The 26067-nt window shown below is 37.9% G+C and overlaps 1 protein-coding gene across 2 annotated transcripts in view; it reads left to right on the top strand.

Moving 5' to 3' along the window:
- Positions 1–26067, top strand: part of CSMD1 (CUB and Sushi multiple domains 1) — a 2064385-nt gene that overhangs the window by 951127 nt on the left and 1087191 nt on the right. For both annotated transcript variants that reach the window (XM_054657204.2, XM_016960221.4), the window contains exon 4: positions 13119–13313. In XM_054657204.2, coding sequence (XP_054513179.1) covers positions 13119–13313 — 195 coding nt within the window. The remainder of the gene's footprint in view (positions 1–13118; positions 13314–26067) is intronic.

Raw genomic sequence — 26067 nt, 5'->3', positions numbered from 1 at the left:
CTCCCTGTGCCCCGTCTGTGGCCTCCACACCATACCTCGGGTGCAAGGCTTTCCTGTAAATCAGCTTTGTAAACCTGGAAGATTCAGGCATAATATTGTAATTATAACACAGGAAGTAGAAACACCTCCGTGAACAAGATGTTGAATATAATTACTCTCAGATGCCATGGGTACATTTTTTTAAATTTAACTTTTCGTGGGAGAAGTCAATCTGGGCCTGAGGGCTGCAAAGTCCAGGGTGGTGCAGTCCCCAGCATGGTACAAGCCTGGGGTGCTACTCATCCAGGATGGTTCACATCCAGGGTGGTACACCCTCAGGGTGCTACACGGTTAGGGTGCTATGTGGCCTGGGTGGTACATGCCCAGGGTTGTACAAGCCCAGTGTGGTACATGACGAGGGTGGTACGCATGTAGGGTGGTACGTGTCCAGGGTGCTATGCATCCAGGCTTGTACGCAGCCAGGATTGTAGGTGGCCAGGGTGGTACACAGCCAGGGTGGTAGGTGGCCAGGGTGGTACACATACAGGGTGTGCTATGTCTCTTCTCATTGCACAAGAGAAGAAAATGAGACCTGGATTTAATTATCCTTCTGGTGACCGAGCTCTGCCGTGGTAGAATCACAGATGGAATGAAGTGTCCTGCTCCTCCTGACTCTGTTCCTCCCTCTGGAGGGGTCGCTGGCCCCCTGAGATGTGACACTCCAGTTAGATCGAGTTAAGCAGCTTTTATGGTAAAGAATTTTAGAGCTTGGAATGACACAAAGTAGACTGAGATTGCATTTAGCTTCTTAAGACAAGGTTCTAATAAGTAAGTAGTAAACAGAATTGCATTGTGTTATCTTTAAATTTTGCATTAATTTTCAGAGATGATTTCTCTGTTTTTCCTTTGCCATTTTTATATTTTTAAATTTGCAATAAGGAAGTATGAGAAAATAAGTTATTTGTATTTGAAACAGCAGTTATTGTGCAGATTCCTCAACTTTTAGAATGAATGAGTCCACCCCAACTCTCATCTTCTTTCTTACTGTTAAGATGAGAACATGTGAGCCAGAAAATAGAACATCAAATAATATCACAGAGACAAGCAATGGGCAAGAAAAGACAGGAACCCCAGTCTCCTAATTATTCAGCTTTTTTTAAAATTAAACTATGCCGAAATTATTTCTTTCTGACATTACAGTTGCGTTTAAAAGCATTTCAATTATATCAACACAATTGGGACACTATGGTGTGGTGGAAATATCATAGGTCTATACAGATTCAGGTTTATCTCTGTTATCTTAACTGAGTTGCTTAGCCTCTCTGTGTCTCATCATTTTTATATATGAAATTGGAATAATGATGCCTCATTTGGAGACGTGTAAGGTTTGAAACACCATTTATAAAGCGTTCCAGCATTTGAAAACAGCTCAGCAAGATATCAATAGTATCTATTAGTAATTAACCTTATTTTAAGGTAATTGAATCTGTAATTCAGAACACTGAAATAAGTGTATAGTTTCACCCAGGAACCACCACTCCTAGAATTACAAAATGTATTTCGTCTTTTGAAATTCCATTTTGGCTATTCTACATTGATTTCCCCCTCAAGGCGGCCAGACAGCAGCACACATAAAGCTATTTGTCTTTTCTCATTATTTTACTGTTATCTATTTGTCTGTTTGTATTTAAAATACTTTTTCTTGAAGACAACATAACACTGGGTGAATTTGTCATCCATTATCATGATGTCCACCTTGCAGCTGTGAGGTTCATGTCATTTACGCTTCCTATGTTTATTGGTGTGGCTGTGTTTAATTTTACCATCTTGCACTTTGCTTCGTATTTGTCATTCATTTTCTTTTTTCCTCTTCTTTTTATGTTTTCCTTTTGTTGGATTGGGTACTTTCTGTGATTCGTTTTATCTCCTATGCTAGCCTAATAGCTGTAACATTTGTCTTTGCTATTTTAGTGGTGACTTTAGACTTTATAGCAGTCTACCATAATCTACTGTGATGTTATAGTGCTGCTTTTTTGATTGTTTTGTTTTGTTTTGTTTTGTAGACAGAGTCTCACTGTCTCACCCAGGCTGGAAGTGCATTGGTGCAATTTCTGCTCACTGCACCCTGTGCCTCCCAGGTTCAAGTGATTCTCCTGCTTCAACCTCCCAAGTAGCTGGGACTGGAGGTGCAAGTCACCACACCCAGCTAATTTTTTTTTTTTTCCCATGTTTAGTAGAGCTGGGTTTTTGCTCTGTTGGCCAGACTGGTCGTGAACTCCTGAACTCATAATCTTCCCGCCTGAGCCTCCCAAAGTACTGGGATTATAGGCATGAGCCACTGTGCCCGGCCTGCCTTTTTTTTTTTTTTTTTTTTTTTTTTTTTTAAATATGTTGTACCACTTCACCTATTGTACAGCAAAGATACAGCAATATGCTCTCCTTTCTTCTTACCCAGCCTCTGTGGTATTGCTGTCATTTCTGTCACTTCTACATATGTTAGAAACCTAAAATACATATTATTTGGCTTTAAACAGCTAATAGTGTTTTAAACAGATTTTTAAAATAAAATATATTTTATAATTCCCCATACGGGTATCATTCCTGCTGCTTGGCATTGCTTACTATGCTATTACCTTCCACTGGAATGACTTATTTTAATATTCCTTGTGGTATGGGCCTGTTAGTGACGGGCTTTCAATTTTCACATGTCTGAACTTGTTTCTCTACCCTGTGATTTTGCAAAATATTTTTGTCGTATAAATTTATTTAGATTGATGGTTGTTTTGCTTATTCGTTATTCCAGTACTTTCTAAAAGTTGCTGAATCTCTCCTTGTTTTCATTCTTTCTGAAGAGGCATCACCTGACCCCTTTATCTTTGTCTCTCTACACAAAACCTTACTCCTACCCCTACTAGTAGGGATGCTTTAAAGACTTTTTCTTCATTGCTGTATTTAGGCACCTTGATTTTGACATGTGTGATATGGTGCTCTTCATGTTCTTTGCATTTTATACTTATTGAACTTTTTGTATTTATGAGTTCACAGTTTTAGTAAATTTTGAAGGTTTTAGGTAATTTGTTTGCTTTTTATTTTTTCTGTCCCTCTTTGTTCTTCCCTGCCTTCAGTGACTTTAATTACACACATGTGTCTGCTTGGAGATGTCCCAAAGTTCATTGATTCTCTGTGTTCTTAGTTTTGCTTTGTTTTTGTTTGGAAATCTTTCTTTTTTCTTTTACGTTTCATTTTAAATACTTTATCTTGCTATCTCTACATGTTCATTAATGTTACCTTCTGCTATATCTATTCTACCTTACAACATCCATTGATTTTTGAATCTCAGATAGTTTTAATTGTAGTTGTTCAATCTGGGTTTGTTTTGTTTTTTTGTGGGTTTGTTTGTTTTTTCATATTTTCCATGTCTCAAGACAGCACGTTTCATCATCACCTGACTGAGAATAGGGCATAAAGTTCTAATAACAGTTTTAATGTTGGTGTTCACTGATTGAAAATTCTGTTTTATTTCTGTCTCGTTTTTCATTGATTGAGTTTTCTTCTTATTGTGGATATCTTCTTACTTTTTTGCATGCTTATTACTTTTTGATTGGATGCCAGACACTGTGAATCTCACTTTGACAGGTGCTGAATATTTTTGTATTCCGATAAATATTCTTGAATATTCTTTCACTGGGGTTTGGTTGAGTATTTTTGGAACAGTTTGATCCTTACACTACTTTTTAAGGCTGGATGTAGGTTGAGGCTCAAAAGAAGTTGCTTTTTTCTTAGTAGTAAGCTTCATTTGCATTTAACAATTCTTGTCACAGTTTTGCGAAAATTTATATATGGATTAATTCTTCTAGTGTTTAAAATGGCAAAGGCCCAGCCAGGCGCGGTGGCTCACGCATGTAATCCCAGCACTTTGGAAGGCCGAGGCGGGCGGATCACGAGGTCAGGCGTTAAAGACCATCCTGGCTAACACGGTGAAAACCCGTCTCTACCAAAAATACAGAAAAAATTAGCCGGGCGTGGTGGCGGTGGCGCATTGTAGTCCCAGCTACTCGGGAGGCTGAGGCAGGAGAATGGCGGGAACCCGGGAGGCAGAGCTTGCAGTGAGCAAGAGATCGCGCCACTGCACTCCAGCCTGGGCGACAGAGAGAGACCCTGTCTCAAAAAAAAAAAAAAAAAAAAAAAAAAGAAAGAAAGAAAGAAAATATAGGACCACGTGAGGATTAACTAGTGAAGTCAAAATGTAAGACCATAAGATTATTTAATAATTCACACTAGCAAATATTCATGATGCTTCTCAAAACCCATTTACATAGTGAACATCATTTTGCAACAGCATTTTTATTTTTTCGATTGTCCGGAGCTGCTAAAGTCTTTCACGTGCTATTCAAAATCTTTTGAAAATCTAGTCTATAGGTTTCAAATCCATTTGCCAACTGGTCGCTTACCTTGTTTTTGACTTTGCTGCAGTCTCTCCTGCAGTGTTTTTGCTATTATATGAATTTGCTTCGAGAGCTTGAAACATGTTTTTTAAAACTATGTTATGGTTGTGCCCTCCGTTCTACCTAAGAAAACATCGTAAGTCTCCCCAATCCATATATGCATGTTATTATAACAAAGCTCCATTGTGAACACCGTAGATCTAATCACACTTTATCATCACCTCTTCTGATGTTAGCCACATTTTCATATGAAAGAGTTTTTGTCATGCTTGCAAGTAGAGATTCTGAATCCATCATCATATGCAAGCTCTACTACCAGTTCTTAACAGTTACCTGTCCTGGAAATTACTTGATCTCCCTGCAGCATGTTTTTGTTTGTTTTGTTTGTTTGTTTGTTTAAAATGGACATCATAATAGTACTTACTGATATATACTCTTTATATAAACTACTTGGAACAGTGTCTAGCACATAGTGTGTGTTGTACAAGTATTTCCAGTTATTATGATAAGGCAGAAATAATGAAGTAGAATTACTATTGCTAAATGAAAAACTAGGATGTCCTTCTCCTTCACTTCCATTACAACTATGCTATCATTTCAATAATAGCCTTGACTCTGATACCCTTTAAAAGTATTGTTTCTGAAATTGCGATATGTTAAAATCTCTGTATACTTTGAAAATTGTATTATTTCCCTAACATTTGCGTGGTGCTTTAGAATTGGGAAAATAAATGTAACAGTCCTGACATGTATGGAGCAGTTAACCTGTACCGAGTGCCCTGAAGTTTTATTTGTGATATCTTTTTACAATTCTCTCTAATAAACCCATGAGTAAGCTTCACTTTTCATTCCCCTTTCTAAGATGTAGAAACTAAGATCTAAGTAATTTGTCCAACATTACAAAATCAGTTTCTGGAGCAGAAACCCAAATCTATTTGATGCCAGATCTGATGACTGTAACTCACTGTGCCATATACTTTTCTATAAATGCTTGCCGCAACGACTTCCCCCACATCAATTTATCTTTCTTATTTGGCCAAATCTTGCCCTTTTCCACCTTTAAGTGTATTTACAGCTCACTTCCTCATTGAGTTATTCTCAGCCAGTTCCGATTGCATCCCATAGTAATGCTTTCTATGAGGTCCTTCTCTTTCACTGTCACTCCTCATCCTGGAGAATGAGACTTTTTGAAAGTAGAAGGCATTCAATGACTGCCACCTCCTGGGAGGTCCTCATTGCTTTTGTCATAAATGCTTTCTCAGCACCTTCTCCTTTTACAGATTGGCTTGCATTCAGAGAGCCAGTAAAGAGAAGAAATGTCAGGTTTCAAGACTTGGAAATCTGATTTTTTAATGTGATCCTGAAAATTATATAACCAGATTTTTCTAATCCTTCCCAAAGCCAGGAGACAGAGTGGGGTGAAGAGCTTTCAGCAGCAAATAGTCCAAAGCAAACACATTTGATATCGTTGGTTTACATAGAAAGTGCACATCATGAAGGAATTTGGAGTTATATTTTCTTAAGCTACCAGGAGATTACTACAGAGGCAAAGTGTAGAGAAATGGAGAGAAACCCTAAGGGACCTAGATTCCAGATGAATGCATCTCATGAAATTCCACTAATTGTACACATGCTGTTGAAAATGCTGCCATTGTTTTGATGAATTTTAAACTTCTTTTCGATAGCCTTGTCCCATGTAGTAATGAATATTAATATTGTATTTTGTAGTATCATGCTTTCACTTTTCTTTTGGAAAGATACTTAATATGACATCCACTTAACCATTGAAACAGCTGGGTTAAAGGTTTGATGTGATAGCCCAATTAAGTCACTGAATTGTGACCATATGTACTTGCCAAATTAAGTGTTACGGAGGGAATTTTCACGTGCATATTTAGAATGGCAGCCTATGTTTCAAATTTCAAGCCCTGATGTACAAACTTGGCTTCATGAGGTCCAGTGGAAACCTGCCATGAGAGGAAACAACTGTGCCCAGAGCTCTTTCAGGAAATCCTTTCACGTTACCAAATGTCTGCATTGGGCGCAGAATTCCCATCACCTAAATAAGTATTGCTTTGTTGAAGCATCTATGGGAAGGAGTGTAAATGGCTCAGGAAATAAATAAAGAGAATTAAAAGTAGAGTTTATGTCAACTCAGTAGGTATTTACTGAATTCTTCATATGTATTCATTACTTCTGGGAGTCACAAAGGGCATGCAGAATCTTCAGGCAAACTGGTTAAAAATTTAGTTAAAATGAAATTGGCAGAAATGACATTGGGTTGAATTAATTTGCTTTCAAATTAGTTTTTCTCGAACACTAAATTACCATATTTTGGCAATATTTGTGTCTGTGTGTGTCTTGAGTCTTTGCATAGACCTACCAACAATTCCATCAGTATTTTACAATTTAGAAGTTTTTTTTATTTTTTAGTAAAATTGCCGATGGATTTATAATACTATGTCCGTTTTGCGTTTGTTGGTGTTTGCAACTAGAAGAAAATATTCTAATTTATTCTTAATTATTTCCATTTATTCACATTGTTCCCATTAAAGTTTTTACAAAAACTTTTTAAAAAGAAAATTTGTTGAAGATAAAAATCCCCAATCCCTAAATCATAAATTTATAACTTTGTGTCACCAATCAGTGACTTTAAACCTTAAATGGTAGATCTAATCATTTTTTCCCATTTGCTAACTTATTTTGCTTCCAAAATTCTTGAATTAATTTTAAGCCTCTGATACTTATTTACACTTTTTACCAAGCATGGGAATAAAGTGACTAAAATTATACATTGTTTTTTGATTCATTGTTTCCAAAATAACATTTTGTCCAACTGAATTTTGAAAAACTTTTTTTCCTATTCCCACTAAGCTTATGAGCTGTGTGAATTTTAGTTATTGTACATATGTATACAAGAATATATGATCTACTTTATAATATATTAATATTTATATACAAAGATAAAAAGATTCAATTCTAACCTGGAATGGTTCAAGGCCCTCAGAACTATTAACGGCTGTTTGCAGTAAAATCTGATAGAGTCATAAAGAACAGATATTTGGAGACCTGTTATCTCATTCAATCTTCACACCTTCCCCTTTAAAATAAATACTGATGGGAAAACATTTTCAGTAGATAAGCAGACCTGATAAATATAAGAGAAGAGACCTAAAGGCCATTCTCCTTTCCATTACAATCCTTGTCAGTTGAAAAACGGCACCTTGCGAAGGCTGTGTCTGATTTGTGTTTTTCAAATTCTTCTAAAATTAAGTGTTAAGATGTTAAGGTAAAGAAAAAAATCTGTAGAGAAGACAAAAAAGCAAACCATTAAAGTGGTCTAAGATGCCCCAGAAATAGACATCTTCTTTATTCTCTGTAATGCCACTGGGCTGTTGTGTGGAGCTGATGGCCATTGCTATTACAGCAAGTGCTCACTTCATGTGCTTGGTAGGTTCTTGGAAAATGTGGCTCTAAGCAAAACAATGTAAGACAAGACCAATTTTCCCACAGGTTAATTGATATAAACAAAAGTAAAGTTCCTATGTCATATTACTTGTCATAGAAAACATCTACAAAATTCTAAATATTAAAGATAAAAACACTTCTAATATTGAACACTGACACACATGTGAGCTCTACATTCACTTAAGAAAGATTAATAAAAACAAGTAAAATAATTTATCCAATTATTCCAGTTTCGGGTTGTTGGTGGCCAGAGCTGTCTCAGCAGGTCCGGGTGCCAGGTGGTCACCAGCCCTGGACAGGACACACTACCATGGCAGGATCACACACACACACACACACACACACCCCACACTCACCCATACTAGGATCCAGGGCACAAGCCAATGAGCCTAACATGCAAACATGGTCATCTTTGGGATATGGAGGAAACTGGACGTACCTCATGCAGAGATGGTAAGAACAGGTAGTGGCCCTGGTCAGGAATCTATTTATTTTTCTCATCCATGTTATAATGAAATAGTGGTGCTGGCAACAGTGCTATTTGAGGACCTGGTGTAAAATAAAAGCCTGCAACTGCACCTGCAAAAGGGTCCTTTACGTCAGATACAATGAGAAATGCAATTTCATCAAAAGAACAGACATGCTCTCCATTGATGTCTAGTTTTTTCTTTGACATCCGCTACTTCTAACATCTGCCTTAATTTCTCCCTATTAAAAATACCTTTCCTAAATTGATGAAATTGAACAGAATAAATATTTTTCATATTCAATTTTATGGTAGTAGCTGTCTCTTGGAAGTTTGAAGAGATGGGTGTTTACAAATATTTCTTTTCAGACACCTTCTTGGGGAGACTCATATTCATTAATGATATTTTTCCTTTAGAAATATGTAAGTCAATACATTTCTACACTGCTGGAAAATACCATTGCACAGTACCATGGTAACAATTTTGGAGGGGTCCAGTTCTCTTTAAATTTACTAAATGCACTGTAGATAATAAAGTGGGAGGCTTGACCATAACAACAGCATCTTGAGATACGTTACATGCAGTCATGCATCACTTAACAACTGGGATGCATTCTGAGAAATGCATCCTTAGGTGATTTTGTCCCTGTGCAAACATCACAGAGCACACTTACACAAACCCAAGTTTTGCGGCCTACTACGCACCTAGGATGTGTGGTGTAGCCTAGTACTCCTAGAGTGCAAACCTGTACAGCATGTGGCTGAACTGAATACTGTAGGCAACTATAACATAATGGTCAGTATATGTGTCTCTAAACATAGAAAAGGTACAATAATAAAACAGCATTTAAAATAAAAAAAATGTTACACTCGTATAGGACACTTACCATGAATAGAGTTTGTGGGGCTGGAAGTTGCTCTGGGTGGGTCAGTGTGTGAGTGAGGGGTGACTGTGAAGGCTTAGGTCAGGACTATGTACGACTGTAAACTTCATAAACACTGTACACTTAGACTACACTAAATGTATAAAAATACATTTTTCTCTTTTAATCATAAATTAAGCTTAGTATAACCTTACTTCGTAAACTTCGTTTTCATTTTTCAGCATTTGACTCTTCCGTAATAATATTTAACTGAAAACACAAACTTTGCACAGTTGTGCAAAACATTTATATTGTTATTCATAAGAGTTTGTCTATTTAAAATTTCTTTATATATTTTTACTTTTCAAACTGTATTCATTAAAAATTAAGGCTCAAACACACACACTAGCCTAGGCCTGCACAGGGTCGTCTCTTGCACATTCACGTCTTGTCCCACCGGAAGGTCTTCGGGCCAAGGACAGGTATGGAGCTTTCATCTCCTAGGATAACAATCCCTCCTTTTGGAATCCTTCCTGAAGGACCTGACTAAGGTTGTTTTACAGTTAAATCGTTATTTTTTTTTAGTAGAAGAAGCACACTCTGAAATAATGATTAAAAGTATAGTATAGTAAATACAAAAACCAGTAGCAGTTGTTCACTATTATCATGAAGGATATGTAGTGAACCTAATTGTATGTGCTGAACGTTTGTATGACTGGCTGCTCAGGTGGTTTGTTCACACCGGCGTCACCACAAACACGTGCGTCATAGCTGGCACTACGACCTCATGATGGCTACAACATCAGTAGGCCATCATCTCCTGGGACCGATGTTGTATATGAGTTGTATCATTGAGTTGTCGTTAGGCAGCTCACAAGCATATATTACTGTACAATGTTCCGTTGATCTTTCTGCACGATAATCATTTGCATTATTCATACCAAAGTTAATTGAAAAAAAAAATTTCAGGCCCTTTTAACAGAAAAAACGTATAGAAGAGTCACGCAGACTAAGTTCCATTTCCAGAGTGTTTCATTTGGATTTTCCGTGCGTGAGAATGACTGGTCATTGTGGTTATCTTTAGCAGATTTATTTGATAGATTTCCATTGATAACCGTGTCTTCGAGGAACAATTATCTGGACACCTTCTGTTGGAAAATGTGTGCCTTCTAAGAAGAATTATCATTAGCAGTTAAAAATAATAATAATGACCCTAAGAAGACATGATGATTTATTTTAAATATTCCTGGACATTAAAGAAAAACATCAAAAAGCTTTTGTCCACACGTTTACTTTTTTAAATCACTCTCTTTCTCACTCTTCACATTTGCGGTGGCTATTCATCCTGTGTCTTTGACTGTAAGAGCTCTCGGCTCAGCTGATGGACAAGGCATTCTGAGTCATAAGTTGAAGGGCTGCCCTGATAAAATGGAAAGTTTTTCTTCCTTATAAATGTCACTTTTAATGTACTATAAACAGCACACATTTTTGCTTTAGGGATAGTGAATGTGGAATTAAATACAGAATTTTCTTATTAAAAAAGACAAAAATGATTGCAGACAATAGTGTACTATTTTCTGTTGTGTTTTCAAACAGATTTCTGTAGACTGCTCTCAGAAATTACTTCTTAAAAACTAGAACTGAATACACTTTGACTATGTAAATAGAGATCTCATAAACATGTGAATAATATTCAATATCTAAACACTAGTATTTATTTCCTAAATATTTCCACATAGTTCAGTTTGTACTTAAGTAATATCATGATAAATAAAAATACTTTTAGAAATAGAGGATTCCTTTCCCGTATTCTAAAAATGTTCTATATGTTTCTCAGTTTAAAAACTAATAAAACAGAAAATATTGTTCCACATTATACCAATACATTAAAATACACCCCCATGCCGATGCAAAGACAATGGATACAGATATAAAATAGTTTCTGTTCAATTGGAAATACATTTTTGTTTGGAAGTCTTTGTATTTCCCTACTAGTAAGTTTCATAGCTTATTTGAATACTAAATAGCGGCTAATTTACTGATGACATACTAAATTTAAACCATAGAGATGGAGACAATAGCCAACAATGATGAATTTCATCCATGCAACTGAACGATGCACCAGTTCTGTTCAAAATCATGTTCTATAAGTGTGGAATGTAGTTTCAAGTCAATTGATTTAGATAGAGAATCATATCAAGGAAAAAGTGAGAGGACCAAAAAGAACAGAATCAATACCCCATTATTGAAATTGTCAATGAAAAGAGTCAAACTGTGTAAAATACTTGAAGAGATTTATTCTGAGCCAAATACGAGGGACCAGTGGCCCATGACGCAGCCCTCAGGAGGTCCTGAGAACAAGTGCCCAAGAGGATTGAGCCACAACTTAGTTTTACACATTGTAGGGAGACATAAGACATCAATCAATACACTTCAGATATACATTGGTTTGGTCTGGAAAGGCGGGACAACTGGAAGTGGGAGCTTCCAGGTCATAGGTAGAATCAAAGGTTTTTTTATTGTTGTTGTTTTGTTTTTTTGAGGCGGAGTCTCGCTCTGTTGCCCAGGCTGGAGTGCAGTGGTGCGATCTCGGCTCAGCCATTCTCGGATGAGAATGGATCCGATCTCGGATCACGCCATTCTCCTGCCTCAGCCTCCCAAGTATCTGGGACTACAGGCGCCCGCCACCACGCCCGGCTAATTTTTTTTGTATTTTTAGTAGAGGCGGGGTTTCACCGTGTTAGCCAGGATGGTCTCCATCTCTTGACCTCACGATCCTCCTGCCTCGGCCTCCCAAAGTGCTGAGACTACAGGCGTGAGCTACCGTGCCTGGCCAGGTTTTTTTTTTTTTTTTTTTTTTTTTTTCATATTGGAAATTAATTGCAAGAGTTAAGTTATTGTCTAAAGACATGGAATCAATAGAAAGGAATGTCTGGGTTAGAAGAAAGGATTGTAGAGACCAATGTTTTTATCATGCATACAAAGCCTCCAGGTAGCAGGCTTCTGCAAACAGATTGTCAATGTTTCGTATCGGAATTGAGGAGCCTGTTCTATCAGTAATTCCAACAGGGAAGAGAGTATAATGAGGCATGTCTGGCTGCCCCATCCCACCATGGCCTGACCTAGTTTTTCAGGTTAACTTTGGAATCACCCTGGCTGAGAGGATGTGTCCATTCAGATGGTTGATGGGCTTTGAATTTTATTCTTTTTTTACAAAATGAAAGTGAATTCAGTATTTGTGTTGTCAAAACTTAGCACTGAAACTTGCTTTTGAATCAGACACTATAAATGGGCAGAGCCTGGCTGCTGGCCTGGAATACAGTAGTGGAACATTTTTTTTATACGTTGATGGATCAATGCATGAGATTTCTAATTTATTATTTAATTCAATTGCTTATCCATCAAATGTTGATTGAGCATTGGGTAATGATGTGTAACAGACACTGTACCAGTCGTGGAAGCATAAAAATAAATAGGGTATGAGTATTCACTCTTGCAGTATTTCTGATGCCACTGTTTTAGATTTCTATAGTCTACTGTGTCTGGTTGCTGACACTGACATCTGGTTGCTCACTACAGGAGTAAGTAGAATTTTGTGACTAGAAAAATATAATCTAGACATTATCTGCAACACTGAATAAAAGCAGGACTATATTTTTCTCTCTTAACAAAATGCATTTATTTACACTTTATGATGTTTATAAAAGTGTTATACTGCAGATATTCTAAAACCCAAAGACATTTTCTCAGTTTAGTTTTTAGCAACAATTAATATTTTTCTGATGCTAGAGATTTTCTCATTTTAATAATTCAAAAATGGTGTCTGTTTTATCTTATAAGTGGCTCTCCATGGAAAATTTAACTTGTTTTTTCTCCTTTCTTTTCTTTTTCCAATAGTTTTACCTAGCCACACTTGTGGAAATCCTGGAGAAATCCTGAAAGGAGTTCTCCACGGAACGAGATTCAACATAGGAGACAAAATCCAGTACAGCTGCCTCTCTGGCTACATCTTGGAAGGCCACGCCATCCTGACCTGCATCGTCAGCCCAGGAAATGGTGCATCATGGGACTTCCCAGCTCCCTTTTGCAGAGGTACAGTGCTACAAGGGGGCTGGTGAGCAGACTCCAGGGCAGGGCAATGGTTTTGGAGATGCTTTTATGAAAGTTTCCACTTAAATGAAAAGAAGACATGTTGGGCTGACTCTTACAATGTCAGCTCATTCTGCTCCTGAAAGCAATATTACATGTTATTACTATGTAAGAAATAACATGTAATGTGTAATAACATTTAATAATGCATGTTATTAGTATGTAAGTAATAACGTGATATGTAATAATATATAATATTACATGTTATAATATGAAAAAAGTCATGATTGGACCACATAAAGTCAATAGCAAGTTTATGACTTCTGATATGATTTAGCTCTGTCCTCACCCAAACCTCATCTTGAACTGTAGTTCCCACAATTCCCACATGTTGTGGGAGGAACCTGGTGGAAGGTAATTGAATCATGGGGGCCAGTGTTTGCTGTGCCTTTCTCATCATAGCACATAAGTCTCATGAGATCTGATGGTTTTAAAAAGAGGAGTTCCCCTGTACAAGCTCTCTCTTTGCCTGCTGCCATGCATGTAAGACGTGACTTGCTCCTCCTTGCCTTCTGCTATGATTGTGAGGCTTCCCCAGCCACTTGGGACGGTAAGTCTATTAAACTTCTTTCTTTTGTAAATTGCCCAGGCTCAGGTATGTCTTTATCAGCAGTGTGAAAAAGAACTAATATAATAGATTGGTACCAGGAGTGGGGTACTCCTGAAAAGATACCAAAAGATGTGGAAGCGACTTTGGAACTGGATAACAGGCAGAGTTTAAAACAGTTTGGAGGACTCAGAAGAAGACAGGAAAATGTGGGAAATTTTGGAATTCTCTAGAGACTTGTTGAATAGCTTTGACCAAAATGCTGATGATATGGACAATAAAATCCTGGCTGAGGTGGTCTCGGATGGAGATGAGAAACTTGTTCATAACTGGACCAAAGGTGATTCTTGTTATGTTTTAGCAAAAAGACTGATGGCATTTTGCCCCTGCCCTAGAGAGTTGTGGAACTTTGAACTTGAGAGAGATGATTTGGGGTATCTGGAGGAATAAATTTCTAAGCAGCAAAGCATTCAAGAGGTGACTTGGGTGCTGTAAAGCTTTCAGTTTTATAAGGGAAGCAAAGCATAAAAGTTCATGAACTTTGCAGCCTGACAATGTGATAGAAAAGAAAATCCCATTTTCCAAGGAGAAATTCAAGCCAAATGCAGAAATTTGTATAAGTAACAAGAAGCCAAATGTTAATCCCCAAGACCGTGGGGAAAATGCCTCCAGGGCATGTCAGAGGTCTTCACAGCAACCCCTCCCATCACAGGCCTGGAGGTCTAGGAGAATAAAAGTAGTTTTGAGGGCCGGGCCAAGGGTCCCCATGCTGTGTACAGCCTAGAGACTTGGTGCCCTGCTTCCCAGCTGCTCCAACTGTGGCTGAAAGGGGCAACATAAAGCTCAGGCTGTGTCATCAGAGGGTGTAAGCCTCAAGTCTTGGCAGCTTCCATGTGGTGTTGAGCCTGCGAATGTGTAGAAGTCAATAATTTGGGTTTGGGAACCTTTGCCTAGATTTCAGAGGATGTATAGAAATTCCTAGATGTCCAGATATAAGTTTGCTATGGGTGGGGGTCCTCATGGAGAACTTTTGCTAGGGCAGTGCAGGAGGGAAATGTGGGGTCAGAGCTCCCCCACAGAGTCCCTACTGGGGCACCACCTAGTTGAGCTGTGAGAAGAAGGCCACCATCCTTCAGACTCCAGAATGGTAGGTCGACTGACACCTTGCATCATGCACCTGGAAAAGCTGCAGACACTTAACACCAGCCCATGAAAGCATCCAGGAGGGAAGCTGTATTCTTGAAAGTCACAGGGGTACAGCTGCCCAAGACTGTTGGAACTCACCTCTTGCATCAGCATGACCTGGATGTGAGACACAAAGTCAAAGGAAATGATTTTAGAACTTTAAGATTTGACTGCCCCACTGGATTCTATACTTACATAGGGCCAGTAGACCCTTTGTTTTGACCAATTTCTCCCATTTTTGAATGGCTGTATTTACCCAATTCCTGTGCCTGCATTTGTCTAGGAAGTAACTAGCTTGTATTTTATTATACAGGTTCATAAGAGGAAGATACTTGTTTTGTCTCAGATAAGAGTTCGGAAGGTGGAATTTCGAGTTAATGCTGAAATAAGTTAAGACTTTGGGGGACTGTTGGGAAGGCATGGTTGGTTTTGAAATGTGAGGACATGAGATTTGGGTGGGTCCAGGAGCAAAATGATATGGTTTATCTCTGTCCCTACCAAAATCTCATCTTGAATTGCAACTCCCACAATTCTCACATGTGGGAGGAAGCCAGTGGGTGGTAATTGAATCATGGAGGCAGTTCTTTCCTGTGCTGTTCTTGTGATAGTGAATAAGTCTCTCAAGATCTGATGGTTTTAAAAATGGGAGTTTCTCTGCACAAGCTGACTTTGCCTGCTGCTATCCATATAAGAGGTGGCTAGGTCCTCCTTGCCTTCCACCATGATTGTGAGGCTTCCCCAGCCATATAGAACTGTATGTCCATCAAACCTCTTTCTTTTGTAAATTGCCCATTCTTGGGTATGCATTATCACCAGCGTGAAAACAGACTAATACAACTTGTTATTATATCCCCCAAATATCGAAAATTGTTTTCGTCCTATTTTTCAATCTTCATGGATTTCTGCCTATTTTCATCACCTCTCGTTGTAGGATTCAAAGATTTGATGCCAATGTTTATGTCCTTCTTGCCCTGTTGCCTCCTTTTTATCTTTTTTATTAAAAATTACAAACACTCCTTGACCATTTAATGTGTATATTTTAAGAACTTTCGACACTGTCAGTCTTCTCAGATAAGGTGATTGTAAGTTAGTGCCCTCTTCCAAGTGCCGTTGTCACATTTCAGAGCAAGATGAGAATTCCTTTACCTGCAACACTGCTATTTTTACATTTTCCAAAAATACTATTTTACTGTTCCAATGACTTTAGAAAAGAGCATACTTCAACTCTTAGGTTTTGACTTTCCTAAGAAAAATTTATCTTTTGAGTACAAAATTAAAAGCATACCTAACATTTATTGAGGTCTTAATGAGATGCCAGAAAATGTGCTAAAAACTTCACTTGGATTATACCATTTAACTCTCACAACAAGCACTAATGTGATAATTATTAACACTCACTTAAAAGGTAAAGAAATAGAGTTTTAATTTCCAAAAGTTTCCAGAGATAGTAAATGTTATGACCCAAACACAAGTCTGGCTTTTAAGCTAGGATTGTAAGCATGCCAATTTACAGTCTCCACTGCAAGTCATCATGTAACATTATATTATTTCCTTCAGTATGCTTTTATTTTATCCTTCGCTAGTTATTGCATATTTGCCTATTTTTTTTTTCTTCTTTGTAAAATGTTAGAGTCTTATGAGATCTGCTTGGTGTTTATTGTATTCATAATGGCATATGACGGCGATGACTACTACTACTACCACCACCCCACAAGCTAGTATGTATTGTCCACGTACTGTAAGCCAGGCACTACTCTAGCAAATTTAATCTTCATAAGTATGCATTTTATTAAAGATTCATATTATAGGTGGGGAATCTGGACTTTAGGTAGGAAAAGTGACTTGCTCAAGGTATCTGTGCTATTTGTGCTAATAGATGTTAGATTTGGGATTAATCGTATTTGAATCATTCCTCTGTCCTAGAGAAATTCATATGATGACGAGTTCCTACTCTAGATGCCCATTATTTTTTCTAAAATGCTCATTTTCTCTTCATGTTCCTGAAGTTTATTATGTCTATTTTCATTTTTTTCTTATTATTATTAATTACTTTTCATCTTTATGTTGTCAAAACAGTGGTGGCTTCAAAATCTTAACCTATATCCCATCTGCTTTCCACAGACTGTTCTCAACTAATTGATCTCACTTAAGAGCAGTGCCATTGGGCATCCTAAATATATTCTTTCTTCTTCCTTATTTCTACCATTATTTCCATTACATTATCAGTCTCAGAAAAAAAATCAAAGTGACTCTGGCTTTGTTCTCTTTATTTATTTACTTTTTAATAGATCATGTAGGTCTCAAGTCATACTCTTCATTTCAAGTGTCTCGGCCTTACTTCCATTTCTACCTTTACTATACTATTTTAGTTATTTATTTCCCTTCTCAAACAGACTGGCTTCAAGTTTGTTCAATGGGCCCCCATGTCTAAAATGTCAGTTGTCATCTGTATTAGTCCGTTATCATGCTGCTATGAAGAAATACCTGAGACTGGGTAATTTATAAAGAAAAGAGGTTAATTCACTCACAGTTCTGCATGGCTGCGGAGGCCTCAGGAACCATGCATTTATGATGGAAGGCACGTTTTCACAGGACAGCAGGAGCGAGAAGTACAGAGTGAAGGGTGAAAGACCCTTATAAAGCCATCACATCTCATGAGAACTCACCCACTGTCACAAGAACAGCATGGAGGACCCGCCCCCATGATCTAATCACCTCCCACAAGGTCCCTCCCCAACGCATGGGGATTAGGGGATTAGAATTTAGGTTACAATTCAAGGTGAGATTTTCAGTGAGGACACAGCCAAACCATATCGTCATCCTACTTTCTACTCCTGACTCACTCTCTCCTAGCATCCATCTTCATCCTAACATTTCTTTTGTCAGCCAAACTACTTTGGTGACTCAACGAGAATAAAGTACAAACCTTCAACATGGCTTCCTATATGCTCCTTACCTCCTCCTAACTAAATGGTGCAATTCCACCTGGTAGTGTACCCAACATGAGTGTAAAGCTTGTTGCTCTACAAAGCTGTGTTTTTCTGTGGCCGACCTATCCTGGCTGGCCTGAGAACTATCTGCTTCTCTTCCAAGTTCTGTGTTCCTTGACATCATGTGGTTAGCTTGTTATCTGTCATGGTGGGACTACACCATAAGAATTGGCAAACACTGCAAAGTAGGTTTTCAGTTTGTTTGTTTGTTGTTTGGTTGGTTTTTAAAGAATTCGCTCAGCAGCATACTACACCTTGCCAAATTCCAAACTTTTGCTCAGGTTTTTACACTGCCACAGAGTCTCCCTGTCATCTCCCTACAGCCATAAATCTTACTCATTTGTCAACTTCAAAGTTAAATCTAAGTTTTAGTTATCATTACAACCCCTTATTACAGTTTCTTTAAGGAAAAAAAAAAGTCCCTTGATCTCTCAGATAGCATTTGTCTGATTGCTATTTTATATTTTGACATAATATCTTAATGGTGTTAGCTTGTAGCTTCCCAGGAGATAAGATACCACCATTAAAACTGTGAGTGGCAGTGTCCTTAGTTCCTTGTGACATTAAAACTTGGTCTAAGCCAAGAGTATTTTCCTTCATTGTTTACTGCTTTTTTGCTTACATATCCTCCAGTGGTTTTCTTCTTAATTGGAGGATCTTTAAAATTTCCATAATCGTATCTGTAGTCAAAGTTGACATAACAGTCAGCTAAGTGTCTTTCCTATGCTGCCACCCATGTGGTAAATCCCAATGAGATCAGTGTGCTTTCATCACAGGAAACTTTGTTCTTCTGTATTATAGATTATTACATTTACATTTAAATTTTGCTTTTTTCAGTATGTGGTGTAGTATGACTTCAAAGTGCATTCAATTACATGTTATTTTATAAAACATGTTTGAATGATGCAGCACAGTTTCTCATGGATTTGGATAACTAGATTATAAAGAAAAAATGATCTAATTCTTGTAAATGTGTAAATGTGACATATTTATGAGAGATGTAAATTTCAACCATATGGACTGAGATAATTCACATGAATGAAATGAGTATATATTCTGCTTCCCCAAAGTTCTATTAATACTTATTTATTTGCTGGAACTGGTTGAAGAGTTTTTTTTTTATAGAGTTCCTAACAGTAGCATGACTGTCTCCTTCTACAATGATCTTTTGCCAGGGTTATAAAAGTTTATAATTTATTCAAACTAGCAATATTTTCCCTGAATAATGACACCTAAATGTATTATATATGTAGCCATGATGTTCTTTAAAGAAAAAGGTATAACTGTATATTTAATTAATAGAAAATAATTAACAGAACTAAATCAGAGGCCAGTCACCTTTGCTTAAAACTGTGTCCCTTAAACAGGGAACAAGCATCACATTGACATTAAAAATGAGACCTCAAAATTCATTTTTCTTGAGAGGTAATCTTTCAACTACTCATTATTCTTGAGTCTTTCAACTTAAGATCTGTGTTTTTCTTAATTCACCTTATTCATTGTATATTATTGCCATGTTCTGCCAGTCTTAAAAAGGATTTACTGTTTCATTTCTTACAGGCATGATGTCTGTCTAGGGGAGAAATATGAAAAAAGAGAAGAAGCAGCTAGATAGTTTCAATGAAAAATGCTTTTGCCTCTTGATTTAAATGCCTTCTTAATTTGCTTTATGTTTCCCATACTTTATTATTGATTCATAAATTATTAAATAATAATGGTACAGCCTAGGACAGATTATAAATTACTTTGAGATCTAGGGTCCTACAGGGAAATAGAGGATCAAATGCAAAACAAGGTATTCTTCCTGATTGGAAAACATGAAAGATGGTCCACTGTCTGGATTTTGGATAGGGGCATACAAGAAGGTAGAAAGGAAGCAGGTAAATATTTGTATTCAGAAAATCCTCCTCCATGAGAAAGCTAACATCTGATCCAGAACACTCCCCAAGGAGGGGGTGCATTTCTTCACAGGAGCTCACATCCATGGAAAATTACAGTCTCAACATCTCTTGCAGCCCCTTCCGTGTCCCCTTTTATTCCATTGCTCCAATTCTGAATCTTATTTTTGTGAGTATTAGTCTGATCTTGGCCCGGCTGCCTAATTCTACCTATGTAATCAACAAGGCATCAGGCCATTTAAACCCAGCCAGGCCTAGCCCAGGCCAATCATACTTCAGACAGAGATTCATGCTCCCTCTCACCTGAACACCACCTTTTTACATGCTTTCATTTATTCTATGATGGAACACTTTGTTTTAGCAAACCTTACTTAAGAAAATAATTCTCAGCAGCATTGCAGAGCTGAGATCCCTGAAGTCATACTCTGGAAGTTCCCAGTCACAAGCTGTCATAAACTACGTATGTTTATGTATGCCGTACTTCACAGAGTGGCCTGCAGTAGCTCCTTTGTGCAACTCCAATGAACCACCATAGGAAGGTATCCGGAAGTCACATTTATGCAATGTCTCCTTGGGAATACGCTGAGGCCCATAAATGCAAGATCCTGCTTGTACCTCAAAGAACCTTAAGAAATGGGCAAGGAAAATATGATTATTTCTGTAATAAGGGTGAAAAACTAAAGTCTCAAATTCACTTGACCTCTGATTTAAATTTCTGACTTGGACATTGTAACAAGTCAGCTATAGTTTGAGTGGTCTCATCCCAACTTTACTAACATTTAAGTTAAGTAACATATGAACATGATTAAAGAATTTAGTAATAAAGTTTTCCCATGAAAAGAAAACTTCCATCAGCGTATCCATACTCTTATGCCACAGAATCAATAAGATTTAACCATTTCTGATTTTCTGTCATTGTCTTTTATGTAATTTGTTTACATTATTCTTCATGCTTTATCCATTGTGAACTTTCTCAATTGATACCTTGATATGAGTATTAATATGTTACATCATTTCTGTTTCCCATGTCTTCTTACTATCTATTATATTTATGAACTGGAATAATACAGCTGATTCTTTATGTTGTATTTCTTTAATTTTTGGTAGCATCTCTTGTCTTTCCATTTAGTAAGATGTGAATATCCTTGCTTCTCCTCTTTCTAGTATATTTTGTCTCCTGTTTTGGCCTCTGCGTTCTCTCAATTGCAATAGAACCTTTGCAGTGTCAAATATGTCAGCCTTTATATTTAATTAAATAATAATAATGAAGTCGCTCTTAATGTATCTAAAGTCTGCTTGTAAAAGTTGAAAAGCAGTGGCTGGGTGCGATGGCTCACGCCTGTAATCCCAGCACTTTGGGAGGCCAAGGCGGACAGATCACGAGGTCAGGAGATCGAGACCATCCTGGCTAACACGGTGAATCCCCGTCTCTACTAAAAATACACACACAAAAAAATTAGTCGGTCGTAGTGGTGGGCGCCTGTAGTCCCAGCTCCTCGGGAGGCTGAGGCAGGAGAATGGCGTGAACCCTGGAGGCGGAGCTTGCAGTGAGCCGAGATTGCGCCACTGCACTCTAGCCTGGGCGACAGAGCGAGACTCCATCTCCGGAAAAAAAAAAAAAAAAAGTTGAAAAGCAGTAAGCATTCATATTTTGGTAAGTGTGTGAATATTGCTCACCACAGAGCCAAGCATATGCCTGTAATTAGACTTCCTCTTCTGTGATTCCAACATCGCAATCCCTAATGCTACTCAACCCACAGTCCAGATGAGTGCTGGCTTTGCCTCAATTATTCATAATGAAGTTGTAATTACTTTTGTTTCACATTTGGACCAGGGCATTGTTGTTCTGCTTGTTTCATTAATGCAGTATTAATGGGCTCAAACAGAAATATTCTTTGCTCATGTTAAATTCAAAATGAGTCTCAATGATGGGTAGTTGGTTCAGATATTTTATGGGCAGCGGTGATTTGGAGATGGCCACCTTTCACATCTGGCTTCCCTGAAGGTCTCCAGCCTGCAACATTCCACTGGCTGAAAAGGAAGAACTTGAGTTGTGATGGGCAGGTCCTCCACACATTAGTGTACATCTCCTGCACATCCGCTGCATTAGCTGGAGCTCAGCCATGAGGCCATATTTCACTGCAAAGAAAGCCAGGAAATAGAAGCATCTGTGAGCTCAGGAAGAAGAAAAACACAGATTTGGTAAAAGACTGTCCCATCTTTGCCATACTGCTATTTATTTGTCCTCAAATTTTGAATTATCCTTATTTTTCTCTCATTGCTCAGTTGCACACTTGTTCTCATCACAATAATCCATGTATTTTCTGCTTCTTAACTGTGTGAATTCTTGCTCCGAATGAACTCTATTCTTCTTTCTGGAGACAACTGATTTGTGTCTCTAACTTACACAGGATTGCTTAATATGTGGAATACAATTGTTTTCTGTGATTCCTAAAGTTTCTAGTTGTCTGTTCATCCAGTGAGTTGTCACTTTGCCACAGGTTTTCAATATCCCACTTGCTTTCATTTCGCCCAAATCTACCACGTTTCTCTCCCTGAGCGCTCACCCAGAGGGTTCCAGAATGGTTTCTAGGACTGTTGCAAAGCAGTAACTTGGAGGCTTCTCTTTACTCGTGCCCTCAATGCACACCCTGTTTCATGACACCTTCCTCTGCCTCAGTTTCACCTCAAATGCTTTCTACCAAATGTTGCTTTGGAGGGAAGTCTTTAAACCTGAGCAAGTCTGCAAATGTCCTTATCTGCATCCACACTGATGGATGTATTGGCTAAGTACAAATTGTACATAGAAAATATCTCCTCCCATAATTTTTACAGTGTTGCTTCATTATTTTAAGTATGTTATTCACTTCTGCTGAATTGGAGGGGTGTTCACTAAATAATACTTCTCTTCCTTGTCTGAAATCTGAAATAAATAATAGATAAGCAAATGAATAGGCATAGACCAAAACAGTCAGCACCTTTATTACTAATAACAATGCTATTGTTATATATATATATATAATTATATATATATAATTATATACATATAAGTATATTATATATTCCATATCCATTCATATATATATGTGTGTGTGTGGATACATGCTCCCATATGTATTCATCTATATATTAAAGAATGAAAAATATAGGCAATTGGACTTTCCAGTGTTGGACTCCAGAATTAGACAGACCTAACTATCCTTTCCTAGGCAGCACTAGACTGAAGTTAGTTGAAAAAAATAAAGATCAAAAGAGCTAGTCAGGTTCATTGATGATCTGGGGTAGTTTGTTTTCCTTACAAGCTAGAGAGGGGGATGGCACTATTTCATTGTTATCTCTGAGGCAACTAGAGCCCCGGGTCTTTAGTTTCTTTAATTTAGTTTTATCACTAAATGGCTTTTACGTTTGTCACTCAAGATAAAGATTACTGGGGAGGGGACGGGGATAGGTAAAGGGATATTGCAACAATACATAGAGAAAAAAATTATAGTCACTCCGAAGAAGTTCCCCAGGTATGCGTCAAAAGAGAAAGGGGATAGGGAGAGAGAGTTTAAAAAGAGCAGCTACATGTGATAAGTAATTTGAGGGGATCAGTATAAGACTTCGCATGAGGGTGATCCCAGGTGCACCTGCTCAGAAGGGGTTGATCCCTGCTGGAGCATCCACACTCTACTGAGGAAGATGCTGGGAATGTAGCGGATTCAACTGCCACACCCTTAACCAACAAAAGCCAGGTCCTTAGTAATTAGAGCAGTGCTGTCCACTCAACATATAACACAATCCATAATGTGAGCCACAGATGAAATTAAAAATCCCCAGATGCTACACGGAAAATGTGACATGAAGCAAGTGAAATCAACTTTAATATGGATTTTGTCAGCCTCATACTTCCAAAGGATTATAATTTTAATGCAGAATCAATGTAAACTGTAAGTGAAGTATTTTGATTTTCAAAAGATGCTATTTTCAAAATCTGATGGGTATTTCATTGATGCCATTTTGCAGTGCTACTAGCCACATTTCAAGTGGTCATGAGCTGCATACACTTCAGGCTACTGTATTGAGCCTCAACTTTAAACTTGTTGTATCCTCTATCCTCATTATTGCTAATGCTTGTAGAGCTCTGATGCTGTCAGTGGGTTTTATTCTCACTTATGTTGTAGGGTTTAATAAATAGATACAGTTTAATCATAAAGACTGATAAGGCAGTGGGTCTGAGATACAGAAGTCCACGTCACAGTGTGATGGAAATTCTTCCCTTTAACTTTCAGAGATTGCTGAAGCATATTTGAGCTGAATAGGACCAGAGAGCAGAGTCCGTTTTAAAACTAGTTTAGGCAAAAGATAAGAGTGTGCTAACTCTTGATTAATCTAAAAAGTTTTCTCAAAAGAAATCTCATTTCAGACCTTATCTCAAGGTTGGAAGTAATGACGTTGGGTCTAATGAATGAAGATTACAGAAGACTTTGAGGAACACGCGGATTCGCTGAGGGAGTAAAATGAAAACAGCTTTGTTATCTGTCCTGGAATAAGTAAGAAAAAATAAAGAAGAGTGATTCTAGGGACCTAGCAGTTATGATCTCTTACCATAAGAGAATTGGAGGCCTTTCTCAGGCTTCTCCATCTTGGTTATGTATTCTTCTTATCTGAGATGTTCACCCATCCAGAAGGCAGTAGAGGTGAGATCTGGACCCAGGCAGCCTGACCCTAGTGGCACATAACCAAGCCCTGTCCTATAATATCAATAAAGCATAGAAAAAGTAAGTATTTTGAACAGATGTCATGCTCAGTGACAATTTAAGGATTAAATGAAATGCAACATCTTGCAGTCTTGAGCACAGAAAGAAGGGGTTTAAAGTGCTTGTCGTGGTGAAACAGCTTGTTCAGCAGCTCTGCACAGGTCACCTGGGGCAAATCCCAGTGCTGTCAATTGGACACTGTGTGTCTTTGGTCAATTTATTTAATCTGTATGGCCTCAAGATTTTTATCTGTATAAAAGTGCCTACTTGAGAAATCTGTTGTAAAGATTAAATGGCATAACCCAGGTAAAATGGTTAGCAAAGAGCCTGACACATAGAGAAACTCTACAAATATCAGCTGCTATAATTACTGTCTCTATCTCCTCTCCCTTCCACTCTTAAGCACAATTTTAGATTTTAGAACTAAGTGCCTAGAGCGAAATGGCAAACAGTTTGAAAAGAAATTCATGTAAACTACAGGATGTCAATATTGGTAGCTTTTAAATAGAAGGGTTTTTTTTTTAATGAATTACTGCTATTCTTTAGAATAAGAAACTAGCAGACTGACTTGAGGAGAGAAATGGTTTGGGGCTCAGGCAAAAGGAAAAGAGTGCCTAGTGAAAGAAAGGCCTGTGTGGCAGTGGGTCACTTTATTTTACACGCCACCACTTGGGCAGAAATATTGGGAAAACTACATCTACAACAGGCACATTCATACCCACGTGCATGTAAATAACTGACAGAGCAGGAGCACCATTATCTCAGACAACTGCCACTTTAAGTTCCAGCTCGCTTTCTAACCTCATGCATTTCAAGGAAATCACTTGTCTTCTAACAACAAGCAGCCAGCAAGAGCAGACTGTAAAACACAGATAAGACAGCTCACGCACAGAGGAAATGGGGAATGTCTGTTATGTAACCACCAAACTTCACATTCATGCAATGGGCCCCAGTAAAACAGTGGGCCCTAATAAGCACATTCCCTTCCTTTTAGGTACACGAAGTTAGGGAAGCTAAAAGCAGACTTGGTAGTATGCCTGCAGCTTCACGGAGATGTATGGGAACAGACACAAAACTCTCCCTCCCAGATAAGCAAGAGAGAGACAGAAACATTCCAAGGCTGTGATAAGCTCTCTCGCCCTGAATCTTTAAAAACTCTTACTCTGTAAGAGAGAGTGCCTTTGACCTAACTCAGCCAGAAGCCCCTCTCAGGTTTATTGTCCAAAATAATCCTGTCTTGGACTGTTGAGCTGCTTTTTGTGTTTCTTTCCTTTTTCTTTAATTCTTGCAATACCATGGCCTAGTACAAAAATATGTATGTAGCAGTAGTCCAGATAT

This window comes from Pan troglodytes, chromosome 7, assembly GCF_028858775.2.
Source record: "Pan troglodytes isolate AG18354 chromosome 7, NHGRI_mPanTro3-v2.0_pri, whole genome shotgun sequence".
Classification (NCBI taxonomy): domain Eukaryota; kingdom Metazoa; phylum Chordata; class Mammalia; order Primates; family Hominidae; genus Pan; species Pan troglodytes.
The sequence above is the reverse complement of the archived record's forward strand: the minus strand, read 5'-3'. Positions and strand labels throughout refer to the sequence as shown.